The sequence below is a fragment of the Chiloscyllium punctatum genome, chromosome 41 (genome assembly GCF_047496795.1).
Source record: "Chiloscyllium punctatum isolate Juve2018m chromosome 41, sChiPun1.3, whole genome shotgun sequence".
NCBI lineage: Eukaryota > Metazoa > Chordata > Chondrichthyes > Orectolobiformes > Hemiscylliidae > Chiloscyllium > Chiloscyllium punctatum.
The window spans coordinates 20234141-20249448 of NC_092779.1; the positions used below are offsets into that span (position 1 = coordinate 20234141).

A 15308-nucleotide genomic window follows, 5' to 3' on the forward strand; every position below is an offset into this window, starting at 1 on the left:
AGCAGAGTCTGATTAGAACAAGTCAACATGGATTTAGTAAAGGGAGGTCATGCCTGACAAACCTGTTGGAATTTTTTGAAGAGGTAACAAGTAGGTTAGACCAGGGGAACCCAGTGGATGTGGTCTATCTGGACTTTCAAAAGGCCTTTGATAAGGTGCCACACGGGAGACTGCTGAGCAAGGTGAGGGCCCATGGTGTTCGAGGTGAGCTGCTGGGATGGATTGAGGATTGGCTATCTAACAGAAGGCAGAGAGTTGGGATAAAAGGTTCTTTTTCAGAATGGCAGCCGGTGACGAGTGGTGTCCCGCAGGGTTCGGTGCTGGGGCCACAGCTGTTCGCATTATATATTAGTGATTTGGATGAGGGAACCGGGGGCATTCTAGCGAAGTTTGCCGATGATACAAAGTTAGGTAGACAGGCAGGTAGTACTGAGGAAGTGGGGAGGCTACAGAAGGATCTAGACAGGTTGGGAGAGTGGTCCAGGAAATGGCTGATGGAATTTAACGTGAGCAAGTGCGAGGTCTTGCACTTTGGCAAAAAGAATATAGGAATGGACTACTTTCTAAATGGTGAGAAACTTAATAAAGCCAAAGCACAAAGGGATCTGGGAGTGCTAGTCGAGGATTCTCTAAAGGTAAACATGCAGGTTGAGTCTGTGATTAAGAAAGCGAATGCAATGTTGTCTCTTATCTCAAGAGGGTTGGAATATAAAAGCAGAGATGTACTACTAAGACTTTATAAAGCTCTGGTTAGGCCCCATTTGGAGTACTGTGTCCAGTTTTGGTCCCCACACCTCAGGAAGGACATACTGGCACTGGAACGTGTCCAGCGGAGATTCACACGGATGATCCCTGGAATGACAGGTCTAGCATATGAGGAACGGCTGAGGATACTGGGATTGTATTCGTTGGAGTTTAGAAGATTAAGGGGAGATCTAATAGAGACGTACAAAATAATACATGGCTTTGAAAAGGTGGATGCTAGAAAATTGTTTCTGTTAGGCGAGGAGACTAGGACCCGTGGACACAGCCTTAGAATTAGAGGGGGTCATTTCAGAACGGAAATGCGGAGACATTTCTTCAGCCAGAGAGTGGTGGGCCTGTGGAATTCATTGCCACGGAGTGCAGTGGAAGCCGGGACGCTAAATGTCTTCAAGGCCGAGATTGATAGGTTCTTGTTGTCTAGAGGAATTAAGGGCTACGGGGAGAACGCTGGCAAGTGGAGCTGAAATGCGCATCAGCCATGATTGAATGGCGGAGTGGACTCGATGGGCCGAATGGCCTTACTTCCACTCCTATGTCTTATGGTCTTATTCTGATTACGTTTGTATGTATTTTTTAATTGAGTAGTTTATAATACCCATTAATGAGAAGTTTTTTTTTCCCATTGCAGAAATACCACTTTTAATATTACCAGTCTTGAAGGAAAGAATACTGAGTGTTTTGTGGAGCATGTTTTGCTGCAATCTCTTGTTTTACTGCTTGAGAGGAGAGGGAATCCACAGGTGGAAATGATTTGTGGCTCTGGCACTTGAACTGTCAAAACCTGACCCCTGACCTGTATCATGTACCTGTATTAGTGCAGGCCTGTTAATACTTGTATCCTGTTCATCACCAGCATCTGCTTTCCTTTGTAATGTACAAAACAATGTAACTTCAACTATTACGCTGAGAGTGAGACAGGAAGTTTTTATTTATATTCACAGCACTTGCAGGCAAATGTTGTCATAAAATCTGGTTAATTTTATTATCTGTATGTATTGAAGATGGATTTTTGAAAGGCATTGACATTTCAAGTGCAGTCGTTAAGGCCAACACTTGCATTCTGATATCTTACTCAAGTTGGTCTTGGCACAGTTGCTAGGCTAATAATTTACAGAGGACATCACAAGTAAGCTCTTCCGTGAGTATATGGTGTTCACAAATATGCACTTCCATTTGAATTTACTCTGTATCAATCAGGCACAAGATCTCTAATGTCCTTAAATTGGCCTCAGTTGTGATCAGTCAATTCAATACGGAACTTTGATAAACTTGAAACATTTTGTTCTGTGAGGCTGAAAACTAATGAGATCTTCGAGCAGAGTAATCCTGAATGAACATACATCACAGACAGGTGATGTTTTATTCTTGTCTGACTTCCTCTAGAGTTAAGATTGCCTTCTGGCTGTCTGATGAAATGGTTGACTTCAGTATTGAGTCTTTTCCCAGTGATAGAGTTTAATAGTACACCATGAGGGACTTTTTCCACTTCTCTTGAATAGTTGTTGAAATACACTTGCACAAGTTTACAGTAACAGTGTCAAAAGCTGGACCTTGATACGGAAAGCTTTCGCTGAAGTAAATCTGATTATTTTCCACATGATTTTCCTGAAAGGATGTTATGATTTTCTAGATGTATGTTGGCTGGTGATAAATGAGGCTTTTATATGATGTAATGTGAAAGGTTGGTGCCTTGACTTCCTCCTTTGTGGAGCTTGGTGAAGAGAGCACTCTGAGCAGGGCGAGCAGACTCCAAAGTTTTACTTTTACCCAGTACCTACCCATTGCGTGTCTGCTGACTATCTGCTGCCAAGTTAAGATATACAGTCATGGGATAGGATTCCTCCAGCTACTGAAAGTGATGAAGCAAAGGCAGTATTGTCTGGCACAAGAGGCTCCTGTGTAATTGGCATTCTTTCGAAGTCCATATCCCAGTATCCCTTGTTTTGTCCTGTTTGTGGTTTATCTCCTTTGTCAGTGTGCTTGTCAAAGCCGGTGCTGACTGACTTCATTTCCCCAAAGTGGAGCTCAAGCATTGTTTGGGCACTGGCGGCATTCTGTCAGCCCCCCTGATGGACAATACCACTGATTTGCAACTTCCTGAGCAGACCAGACAGTTAGCTGTGTATTTCCACACACGCCACCATCACCACCACCCCACCCCACCCCCACCCCCCATCCCGCTCCAATCTCTTATCACCCTTGCTCATTAAACAGGCTCTGTTTTCTAGGTAGTTTGTGCTTATATAAAACCATAGAGTGAAATGAGGTTTTATTTAATGAGGTGGGATTCTTGTTTAGACTTGATGAAATGTGAGATTATGATACTGATAAGATAAGAATGCTGAAGTAAACTTAACTATGAAACTAGAGGGAAGGAAATTACTCCTTGCTCTGAAATGAGTCACACTGGTTTGTGACTGGATTGTAAAAACTGCAGAGCTTTATTTTGTTCAGGGCTATTTATCGGTCAATATTATAAAAAACCTCCATATTCAAAAGCAAAATTTAAGCACTGGTCCCACATCGTGAGCGTGCCCACTCATGCCATGCTGATATAGGCTTTGCTCACTACCCAGAAAAAAAACACACATACCAGCATTCCTTCACTCCCTTGGTGCTTGGTTTATTCATTTACTCTGCCCCCATATGAAAGGAAGAAATTCAAACACAAATGCCACTTGTGACTCTTATCACAGAATTCCTGAACCACTATGAGTGAGATACACTTTTTTTATATCAATTTGCAACTTGGTCATGCTGCTTTGGCAAATACCTATTAATGGCATGCCTGTGTTTGTAAATTTTGACTCACACCCTGATTATGAGCCTTCTGACTATTGATTTTTTGTCATTAGTCACAAAAATAAACTATGCAATTCGTATTGATTTGTTGCAGTACTTCATTTTTTTTCAAGTTATTTCACCCACACACACGTTTTGGTTTGCTATTGCTAATGAATTATTTTGATGCTGATTTTGATTTTTCTGACGTGAAGAAACCATTGCATAAAATGCAATCAAAGACGTGTATTATTACAAAGTTAGGTGCAAAGGTTTAGGATGACTTCATCAAAATCTTGAAATTCATGAACAACTGTTATGATGTAAATACATGACCAAATGACAGATGACTGTAATCTACATAAAGTTGGGAAGGATAGTTAAGAAGTCATTTGGTATGCTTGCCTTTATTGGTCAGTGCATTGAGTCTAGGAGTTGGCATGCCATGTTGCATCTACTTTTGAAACACTGTATTCAGTTTTGGTCTCTTGGCTTTGGGAAAAATGTTATTAAACATGGAAGTGTTCAGAAAAGATATACAAGGATGTTGCTGGATTGGTGGGTTTGAGATATAGAGAGAGGCTGAATAGGTTGGTGCTATTTTGCCTGGAGCGTTGGAGGTTGAGGGATCACCTTATATAGACTTATAAAATCATGAGGGCATGGATAGACAAGGTCTTTTTTCCAGGGTCGAGTAGTCCAAAGCTAGGTTTAAGGTAAGAGGGAAAAAAATTTAAAAGGACCTAAGGGGCAACATTTTCATGCAGAGGGTGGTGCATATCATGAATGAGTCACCATAGGGAATGGTACAGACTGGTACAATTACAACATTTAAAAGGTATCAAGATGGGTACAGGAATAGGAAGGGTTTAGAGAGAAATGGGTCTTTTTTTATTAATTAACGGGATGAGGGCATTGCTGGCAAGGCCAGCATTTATTGTCCATCGCAGAGGTCGTTAAGAGTCAACCACATTGCTATGGGTCTAGAGTCACATGTAGGCCAGACAGTTTCCTTCCCCAAAGGACATAAGTGAACCAAATGGGTTTTTCCAACAATCAACAATAGATTTATGGCTGTTATTAGACTCTTTAATTCCAGATTTCTATTGCATTCAAATTCCACTGGCTGCCATGGCAGCATTCGAACCCAGGACCCCACAACACTACCTGGGTCTCTGGATTAACAGTCCAATGATAATACTACTCGGTCATCACCTGCCCACTTACGCTGACAAATGGGACTAGATTAATTTAGGATGTTTGATTGACATGGATAATTTGGACCAAAGGGTCTGTTTCTGTGCTGTACAATTCTATGACTCTCTGACTCAGTGACAAGCATCTGCGGCATTTTACTATTTCTAAATTTAGAAGTTGACGCAAACATTCCTGAGAATTTAAATCGTTTTAAAAGTTTAGAATCTACATCAAAAAAGACCAAAACTCTTTTGCATACAGCTGCTCTTTTAATATTGAAATCACTGCCACAGGCTGTAACTGGTGAGAAAACAGATCTGAGCAAATGTCATCATATATTCCTCATGCACTTTTGATGAGTTTAATCTAGGTATTGAACTATAGTGTCCACAGAATCTTTCAGCTTTTCAATAATTTTATCAAAATATATATACTGTCTCAATACAATTTTTTGAAATTGCTACTTGAATACAATTTGTGAACAGTTCTTTGTAGTGTTAACTGAATAAACATTCTTAAAAACCCTCCATGTCTTTGTTATTCTTATCCTGTTGGGTTCCTTCCTACACTGCACCCACACCTCTGATCTGCAATGGTCCAGGCTGAGGGATAGGCAGAGAAACCTTTGCAAGATGATTACCCAGTAATGTTTGAACCAGCTGCTAGAATTGACTTTTCCTTATGGGGAGAGGTTGTCCCATTCTGATGCATCATTGTGTCAGTGTGGCTTTGTGGTTGTAAAGTTCAGATTTGTGATGTTATATGTCAATAGCCCTGTCACCTTAAATATTTACAGGTATTATGCAGAAATGTTACTGATGTCTTTATATGTTTCAAAGAGTGCCCATTATTTCAGCTATTTCACTGGATATCTGCATTGCATTTTGTGTACCATTTGCATAGTTACTTTTTCTTGTGATGTATAATGGTTCCTAATATATATAAAATATATAATTAATAATATCAATAAATAGCTATGGTACAGGTATTTTTCGAAAGTCTTTGAGATTTGTGATGCATATTATTCATTGTTGCACACTTTTATCAATTAAATGGGATTTCTTAGTACATATTAATGCATTACATGTCTGGGGTATTCAAGCAAATGCAAAGAACAAAACTGTCTTTAGAGTTGTTATGCTGAATTGATAGCACTCGGCAAAGTTGTCATTGATTAATTGTGGTTTATTAAATGATGAATCTCTCTATGCTCTGAAGTTTTGGCCAATTAAACTATTATGACTTCAGGAATAGCAGGTAGAACATGCTTTACAGCCAATCAAATATTGAGACGCATATGAAAAATGGCCCTGATCTTACAATTGGAAGCTAGTCATTGAAGCAGCGTACTCGGAAAGATATGTTACAGGGAGTATTAAAGCATGATATTGCAGAAATCGTCCTGGATGTTTAAATGTCCAATGGTATTTACCCTGCACCTGGAACCCTGTAAAAAAAAAAGTAAAAGCTCAATTGAATGTGGCAAACATTGGAGCATTTATAAGTTAATCTTGGGCAGTCTTGCAAAACTGTGACTGCGAATTGATAACCCATTTTGCACTTGTGTCAAAGGAAAAGAAAATTGAGATGAGTATAAAACCATTTTTTGATCACCCATTTTGTGCGGATGTTCAAGCCAAATATATACCTTATGGTTTGCCATCTTTTGTATCACACATCATTTGTAGCATAATGCATCAAACAAAATGCAATTTAACATTAAAAGCTTCTTAACCATTTTTCAGTTTGTTCATGGTCACAGATAGTTTTCTATCTCTCCACTTAAGATATTTACTCCATAATAGGGTTATAGTTCCACAGGCATTCATCACCTTCATGCACATTTTCCAAGTGACCTTAATGCATGTGTGAATGTAAGGTAGCTATTTGACCACACAGAGCATTGCAATGGATGCAATTGTTTGCTGTACTTACATGGTCACTGTCTGTAAGTTCAATAACTGGCAATCAGAAGCGGGAATTTTAGTTTATCATTAGTTAAAATGGGAGCTCTGAATTTAGTTAAAAGCATTCTTACCATGAATCGACATAGCTAGAGGAGTAAATCTGGGATATCCGCATTCAACATGACTCGTGCTCTATGCAAATCTAAGTCAATACAAGGAATACAATTTAGTTTTGAATTTATACTCCATCTATTCTTATATAAATTCACATATTAGTAATGTTATCTGAAGTAAAAACTACTTGTATGCATTTAAGTATATGTGTAGTTATGTCTCCAATTAGAGTGCAATGAATATAATTTTGAATACATGTCATAAATGGTACTGGTACTGAATCAGTATTGAACCAGTATATTCAGAACAAGTTTGGTCTTAATAAAAATTTGTCTAAAGCCATAAGTAATATGTGGATTTCCAGAATTGAATTGTACCAATTCACCAATGCTTAGGCAGTGTTCTCACTCATTCACCATCATGAGCTGCATGTAACACACTTACTTCTTTGACATGTACCACAGAAAAAAATTACTTTAAATATACAAAAGGTTTATCCTTATCTGACCTGGAATAATTATTATGCTTGTGTTATGAGGTAGCTGAAATTAAAATCTAGTGCATTCTTGACAATCTTTTGGGATGAATTTTTCCAGTGAGTAGTTTAGTGCTGCCCATTTTTCCAATATGCGTTCTTGGCTTTCACGCTGTAAACTTACTTTTCACTCATTTCGAAATCAGGAATCCTGGCTAGAAATAGCAAACCATTGTTGCTATGGGGCAGGGCCCTTAAGTTCACCCATTCCCAATACTTTGCTATTCAAAATAAGCACAATAAATATGGCCAACCTTTCAATAAGTTAAACTTAGACAATAGACAATAGGTGCAGGAGTAGGCCATTCTGCCCTTCGAGCCAGCACCACCTTATCAGTCAGCTGAAAGTAAAACCTTCGAACATTTTGTCCCAGAGCATATAAAAGCAAAGTACTGCAAATGTTAGAAATCTGAAATAAAAATAGAAAGTGATGGGGAGACTCAGCACATCTGGCACCATTTGTGGAGAGAGAAACAGAATTAAAATTTCAAGTCCAGAATGATTTTTCTTTGGAACTCCAGAATTTCTTCAATTCTGATGAGGAGACATATTGGACTCAATATCTCTTAATAGATATTGCCAGGTCTGCTGATGTTCTCCAGCACTTTGTATTTATGCCAGAGCCCGTGGCTGCTTTTCTGCCAGTTCCAACAGTTGAAGTAACAGCAGTCATGACAGCAACAGGTGCATTGAAGTTTTGCAACTCTGGCTGCACCAACATTTGCATTTACATAGCTTTTTTCACAATTTCAAGGCATCACAGAGCCCTTTACAACCGATGAAGGTTTTTTGCAATTGTAGGCACTGTTATAGTGTAATTCTACCAGTAGAGGACAATAGTGATACTGCTGATAAGCCCCACTGTCTTCTATTAATGCAATCAAATCCTTCATCTCTTTTTGTGTTAATTTAGCAGTCTTAGACTATCAAGATCAATAACTTCTTTGTGCTGGTTTCCCTAATTATGCCAACAAGTACTGCTTAAATAAAAGGAAACAGTTCACCTTTCAATATAGGTATTTGCTAATTTAATATTAGCTCAGTTCTACTTTGTTATGTTAGCTGCATTACTAAATTTGAATTAATGGAAAATTCAAAACAAAATACATGTAAATATGATTCAGTTGTCATTAAACTTGTGGGATCTAATACATGAACAAAAATTAAGGAAAAATTTGTGGAATGGTATTTTTGGCAATTCTATTTTTAAGGAATTAATGAGTAGATGAGCTTGTTTTCATAGCTTCATAATTACAAAATCTAATTTTTCAAAGTGATGCTTATAAACTTTGGAACTTTGGCCAAGTCTACACAAGCCATTCAGATGGCAGGCAGCTGCAGTGGTTCTACTGAAACACCACTGACCAGAGGAATCCACAAGTTATTCTGTTAATGGATGTAGATGTATATAGTGAAGGGAATGTATGACAACAGTCTGTTAATAAATTGGAAAAGGGCAGCATGGTGGCTCAGTGGTTAGCACTGCTGCCTCACAGCGCCAGGGACCCAGGTTTGATTCCAGCCTCGGACGACTGTCTGTGTGGAGTTTCCTCCCACAGTCCAAAGATGTGCAGGTTAGGGTAATTGGCCAAGCTAAATTGCCCATAATGTTCAGGAATGTGTGGATGGCGTACGTTAGTCAGGGGTAAATGTAGAGTAATAGGGTAGGTGAATGGGTCTGGGTGTGTTACTCTTTGGAGTGTCGGTGTGGACTTGTTGTTTCCATACTGGAGGAATTCTATGAACTCTGAAACAAAGGCGTGAGTTGGGGTTAGGGTAGTAGAATGATTTATGGTGGAAGTGAGGTATGTACACTGTTTCATGTCTTTAAAAAAAAACTTAAATAAGCATTTAGTATTTAGATAATGAGTTATTGTGCAAAGTCTTCAACAAAATGCTTCCTCGTCAAACAGTCCTGTATTGCGAAAAGGCAGCCAATCTGTGTATGGAATTACCAAATGCACTGTGGAGCAGTTGTACTTAGCCAAATATAAAATCACAGTCCAAAGAACTTGGAGATATTTGTCAGATAATCACGTTTGCACACTGAGTGATTGTTGTTTGGTGCTTTGACAAGATCTTAAGCAAGAAAAGAATCTTTTCACCCACTGCCTTTACTGGTTCTGTCCTGTATTCTCCAACTTTTAAGTGGTTGGATTAAATGCATTTCCCATCATTGCCTGATTCTGACAGTAAGTAATCCCAAGCGCATGGCAACAGTGGAGGGACCTTAAAGCAAATTTCTGCTTCCTTGCAATTCATGCAGAACTGTCTTTATGGCAATACTTCACAAATATTAACAAACCAGTTCAGAATCCATTAAAATACATCATCAGAAGTTACTTTGTCATCTCCCTGCTTTTGTTGAAATTGTTGTGAAATTTAAAATTAAAGTTAAGATTTTTATCTGTCATTAGAAAATGCATATATATGAGGACAACCTGCCCTCATAAATGCTAATTATCTAGTTAATCAGTGGTCTATTGATTCCAAGAATAATACATCTATCCTGAACTCTTAAGACCAGAAGACATAGGAGCAGAAGTGGACTGTTTTGACCATTGAGTCCACTCACCCTTCAGTGAGATCACAGCCAGTTTCATAATCTTCAATTCCACTTTCCTGCCTATGCCCTTTAATTCCCTTACTAATTAAAACTAAAAAAGACTCGGATTCTTTTTCAGTCAGAATTGAACCAGCAACCTAAGGTCCAATCAAAACTGAAACATCACTTCGGCCTCTTTGTATTCTAGCCTCTGAGGTGAGGTACAATATACCATCATCTTTTTGTATCTGTGAACTAGCTATAATTTATTGATACCCTAAAGTAAACCTTTCATAAACTGGTGACTGAAGCCAGGACAACCTGTCAGGAACATGCCAAAGCAATGCTGTATTTTACACTTGAGTAACAGATGAGCTAAGGCTAAGCGTGGATCTGCCCAGTTATTGGTTGTTGTGCTGTTTCGAATCGGTTGTCCCAATAAACGATGTTCCATTGGATTCCCTTGTCACCACCCACCAGTTAAGTTGCGAACGCTGAGTCTGATGTGAGACGGTCTAGGGGAAATGTTGTGAAGGAATTTGGTGCAGAAGTGAATCGATACTGGATGAAAAAGAAGCAATGAAAGTGTTAAGAATTTAGATCAGGAGTTGAGAAATTCGCCGTATTTGATTTGGTCGTCCTTCGATTTTTTTTTGTCTCTGAACACCTTTGTTCAAAAGGTTTTGTAGATATTGGCGCCTTTGGCACACACAGGACGAGGAACTGAGTCGTGAAAATCAGTTGACATTTTTAATAAGCCCTTTTAACCTCCAATATCATTGTGGCCCGAATTACGAGTGTATTATTTAGTTAAAATATCCAATACAACCAGAAGGGAAAATAAAGCCGTAATTTTAATTAAATGCTACCACTATTCCGTAACCACCTTGTATATTGGTATAAATAAATACAACATAATCCCTTGGGGGATTTTTTTTCGGGCAGGTTTAAGTTTAGCGCTGACTGAAAAGCAGTAAATGTGAAGTTTTAAGAAGTGTGGGGATAAGTCGGTTGGAAACTTAGTTGTGTGGTTCAGTTGTTTGGAGGGGTGGTGTTAAAAATAATTACAGGTGATGTACAATTTTATTTTTTTCTTTTTTAAAAAAAGTGGCACAGGGCACTTTCTTGCAAGCCTGAAGTGTCAAGCAGTTTTTATTCAATCTCAAATATTTGGGAGCAAGTAACTGAGACGGCCTCTGAAAAAAAGTGAACACCAATGAAATACCGAAGCGGTGTTAAAGGCAGCAGTAATTCCATTCAGCGTCGGAGAGAGATGATCTAGTTTAATACACAGTCCTTCGTGCGCCTTAACCTCTTCGGCCAAAATAAAGGCGACAAATTCGACCGTGTCCGTCAGTCTGAACGCCAGCGGGAACTCGGTCAGGGTGGCACCTGTCAGCAACTCGACCCTCATCTTACCCCTGACCTTAAACCTGCCACATCCCAGAGAGACTGTCCGCTGCCGCGGGGCTCGATTACCCCAGCGCTTTAACCAGAAGAGCGGTAATAATCTATAAAAATGCAAACACAGTAGTGTAGTGTCGTTTGACGTTGACCCTGTGATTCATCTTTCTTCAGGATTTTCTGCAAGGAGACAGCACCAAAGCGCTGCAGAAACTAGGATGGAAGCCAAGAGTTGCATTTGACGTAAGTGGCTTTTATTTTGACGGGGGAGTGGCGGGGTCAAATATGAAAGAAATGAATTTGAAAGTTCTCCATTTTCCTGCACCCCAACAACTGCGTTGTATTTTTCTGTGAATCCATTTGTGTGGTGTCTGAGTACCTCACTTAGGCCCCGTACCTCGCTGTTCCATCTTGTATTGCAATGACTTAACAAACTGATTTAACTGAACCCTTTCCCCTAACATCCGTGGCAGAAACACATGACCGCTGTGGATCTATACTTTGGGGTTAAAATTGTAGATGCTGAGTTTTGATTTCTGTCACTTTCTTTCGCCACTACTAATTTTTTTTCACCTTTTCCGTACTGTTTGGGTTTCCAGCGGTAGCTCACTGTGTCTTTCTAACGCGGATTCTGTGAAATACTCGGTGAGCTGAGCTGATGTTGCTGTGCTTGTGTGCAGGAACTAGTCAGAGAGATGGTAGCGGCTGATATTGAGCTGATGAAGACTAATCCAAACGCCTGAGGCCGGATACCATTCCACACATACGCCAGGGCCGCAAGACTTCTTCATGAACACTGGGTGCAATGTAATAATGAGAAAGGAACAATCCACAAAGGAACGAGGGAACATGATTCACATAAAATTTTTAAAAAAGGGTGCTAAGTGATGTGCTCTTACAACACCACTCAAACGACATAAATGCTTGGTTATATGGGACTGGTTGATGGAAACAATGTTTAATGATGGAAGTGATTTTTTTGTTTTAAACTGCCCTTAATGTTGGAATGACCACCTCGTAGACGGGAGAGGGGCGTCGCTTTTGTACTTTTCTGCCTTGAACAAGGTTCTGTCTTAAACCTGGCGTGTTACTGAAAATAATTCTGTCTATTAAAACACGTAGGTGCAGGGTTTTAACCGTTCATGGCTTCTGTTTTTTTTTGTGAGTTGTGTTTGTCTGTGTCTCATTAATTAATCATCGTTTATCTGCGGTAGGTATCGTGACTTATCTTACACACAAAGTAGGGTTGGGTTTTTGTCTCTCTCTTTCTCGTAATTTCAAACAGCAGCGCTTGCACCTCGTCGCCTGACTTTAAAGAGAAACTCTCATACATAATGTAGAGTGCGGAACCTCCGCTTCCAATCAACACAGGGCTTACTTTTCTCTGAGAGAGAGAGAGAAAAAAATCCTTGGAAACTCTGACGAAATCATTTGAACGTAAGTGGGAACAGTTTCAGGTTGAGGGGTTGCAGTCTAGTTATGAAGGATCCCTCTGTATTTCAGACCATTTTACCTGCAGATCGGGGCCCTTGTCATTCCGCTCCCTCTTCTATAATTAGACACCAACCAGACTTGGAGGGAATGCTGGTGCCTTTTTTTCTAAAATATACAGTACACATAGACCGTCTTCTAATACACATTTAAACATTTAAGATCATTTGTAAGTGTTTGCTTTTAAAAGTTCATGTTTCTGGAAAACCTACAGAACGTGGTTCCGCTGCATTTCAATGACTCTCCCTTCTGAGTTTGTAAAGTTGTATGTTATCCATTGAATCTTGCAGTTTATCCTGGGTCCGGAAATCCACTCCACCCCCCCCCCCCCCCCCCCCGCAAAACACATGCACAAAAAGCACTCTTTCCTTCCACAGAAGGCACCGCAAGTACAGTTTCCCAGCCCACTCTCTGTCAGTCTTCACTCGCACTACAAGGTATCTTAATGTTAACTGATAGTCCACTTTTAAAATCATTATTTGGGTATAATATGTTTCTCAGGTCAATCAGAGTGAATGGAGTCAGTGCGGTTTCACGAACGAAGATTGGCAATGATGTAAAGCGTGTGTGGATACAGTATTTGGGCACTGGTTATGAGACGTATTTTAGTCTAACTTCTGCAGAAAGAAAGGCTTCCCTTATTTCGTTTGCTGATTGTTTGCACGGGCAACAGTTACAAATCCACTTTAGCCATTGGGCAGTGGAAGAATTCCAAGGGCAAGTGTCGCAATGGTTTAAATGTAAGAAACCACCCAGTCGAGTTCCGGCTGATGCAGTGAGAACATGGTGTACCCGCCCGTTGTTTTAAGAAGAATGTCATTTAGTGCAATTTGATTATAATGAAGCAGAGGGTGTCTGTACAATAAAAAGTGCAGACACATTCCCATTAACGTTACCCCATCTTAAACACCAGCCCCGTTTGAAGTTTGCGGAAACAAATGACCGGTCCATTTTCCTGGCATTCAACCGCCCGGTGGACAGTGAAAAATTATAATTATTGGCGGGGACTGGAGCACTGTGTTTGATGTATCGAAAACACACCGCGCGTTTTCTTCTTCTTGGAGTTTCGGTTGATTTGGTGCATTAACAGAACACCTTATAACACGCCACAGTTCCCAGCAGTCAGACAGTGGGCCTTATTGAGTTTAATTGAGAACATATGTGAGTAGGCATCGCCAAAGTCTGGGAAAGGAAAAAGATACCCGCTTCCAGCAGGATTGATACAGGTGCAGGCAACGCTCCCCTCCCCAACCCCCCACCGCCCCAGAACTTGAAAAACACAAAAGTTCTCAAATCTTTGTAGCTTAAAATGTAGAAAATCCAGATTGTTTCATCAATGAATGCATCTAATTATGGGTTTGACTGTCAAATCAAAAACCATTGAGTGCAGGCATACAGTTTATAAAAGAAAACTTATATGGTTGTTCGATTTGTGCACTACACTGCCTGGGAAACAGATCCAGCCTCAAATCCTGACTGACCACAGTTGCCCTCAGCTGGTGAAAGGAAGCCTTGTCCGCAGAGAACACGTATATTATTCTCTTTTTTTTAAAGTGGGTATTACTGTAGATTTTATTTCAATGGTGCACATTACACTCTTGCAATTCTTTGAACGCTACTTACTTTTTTTCCCCTAGTTGTTTCTTGTTCCAACGCTTTGCCAAAAGCTTTGAAGAACAGGCAGATAAATGGTCATTGAATTCCTGACAGCATTCATTGCTGGGTTTTTTTTCAGGGGAATCTCCATCATTTTCCACGTCCGATTCCCAAACTCTGGCCTTCTTTGAAGAAAAACACAGCGCGGAAAGGGCGCAAACTTGTCATCGGCTGGATGATATTTCGTTATGTGCAAAATTGCTCCCAACTCAATTCACACCAGACATTCTCTTAGTGAACATTCCAACCTTTCGCGCGCGCACACACAAGGTGAAAACTTTGCTTTAGGATTGGCGAGTTTGTTAACGGTAATAAAATGAGAACACCCCACTCCTAGCCTTGTAATGCAGAAATTCGTTCAGATACTTAGCAATAATAAAAAGCTACGATGAATTAGGCGAATTAACTTCGTAAAAAACCAATGGTTTGGAAATTGCGAGTCATATTCCCCAACAAACTGGTGGATTTTATTGGAATGTTTCTTGCAACAGTGCAGCAAGAAACTCGCGCACTGCTTGGATAATGTTGTAGTTTCACTCCCTTCGCTATTAGCTCACTTTATAATCGGGATTTTCGAAAAATTCCAGATTTGCGGATAAACAGCATATTTCCGACTACGAATTGATTTGCCACAGCGGCAGGGGAAAACGGCTGTGCATTATAAAATTAACCGTGCCATGGCTGTTTTGCTTCCTAAAATACCATCCTTCAAGGGAGAAAGGCGAGTGAAATACTGACACTTCGCCTTTGAACGATCTATACAATCAATGGAAGTTCGTGTATATTTAGTATTGGGTGTTAATTTCCTGTCAATTGCTGCATCGTCGAATGCAGTTCAAGTAGAAGTTCATGGGAGCCAGTGAACTGTCAGATTATGTTTAAAAAAACTCTCTGGCTGATGCGAGTTTGTGT

The 15308-nt window shown here is 39.9% G+C and overlaps 1 protein-coding gene and 1 long non-coding RNA gene across 3 annotated transcripts in view; one reads left to right on the plus strand and one right to left on the minus strand.

Annotated features, from left to right (window-relative positions):
* The window catches only part of gmds (GDP-mannose 4,6-dehydratase), a 650097-nt gene extending 637707 nt beyond the window's left edge, over positions 1-12390 (plus strand). For both annotated transcript variants that reach the window (XM_072560523.1, XM_072560524.1), the window contains 2 exons: positions 11424-11492; positions 11930-12390. In XM_072560523.1, coding sequence (XP_072416624.1) covers positions 11424-11492; positions 11930-11992 — 132 coding nt within the window. In that variant the 3' untranslated portion in view covers positions 11993-12390. The remainder of the gene's footprint in view (positions 1-11423; positions 11493-11929) is intronic.
* LOC140464912 (uncharacterized) lies at positions 5003-14671 on the minus strand. Its single transcript, XR_011955016.1, has 3 exons — positions 14364-14671; positions 6782-6852; positions 5003-6190 (listed from the first exon to the last, which is right to left on the minus strand). It is a non-coding gene; the product is annotated as an uncharacterized lncRNA (long non-coding RNA).
* Between the last annotated feature and the right edge of the window lie 637 nt (positions 14672-15308).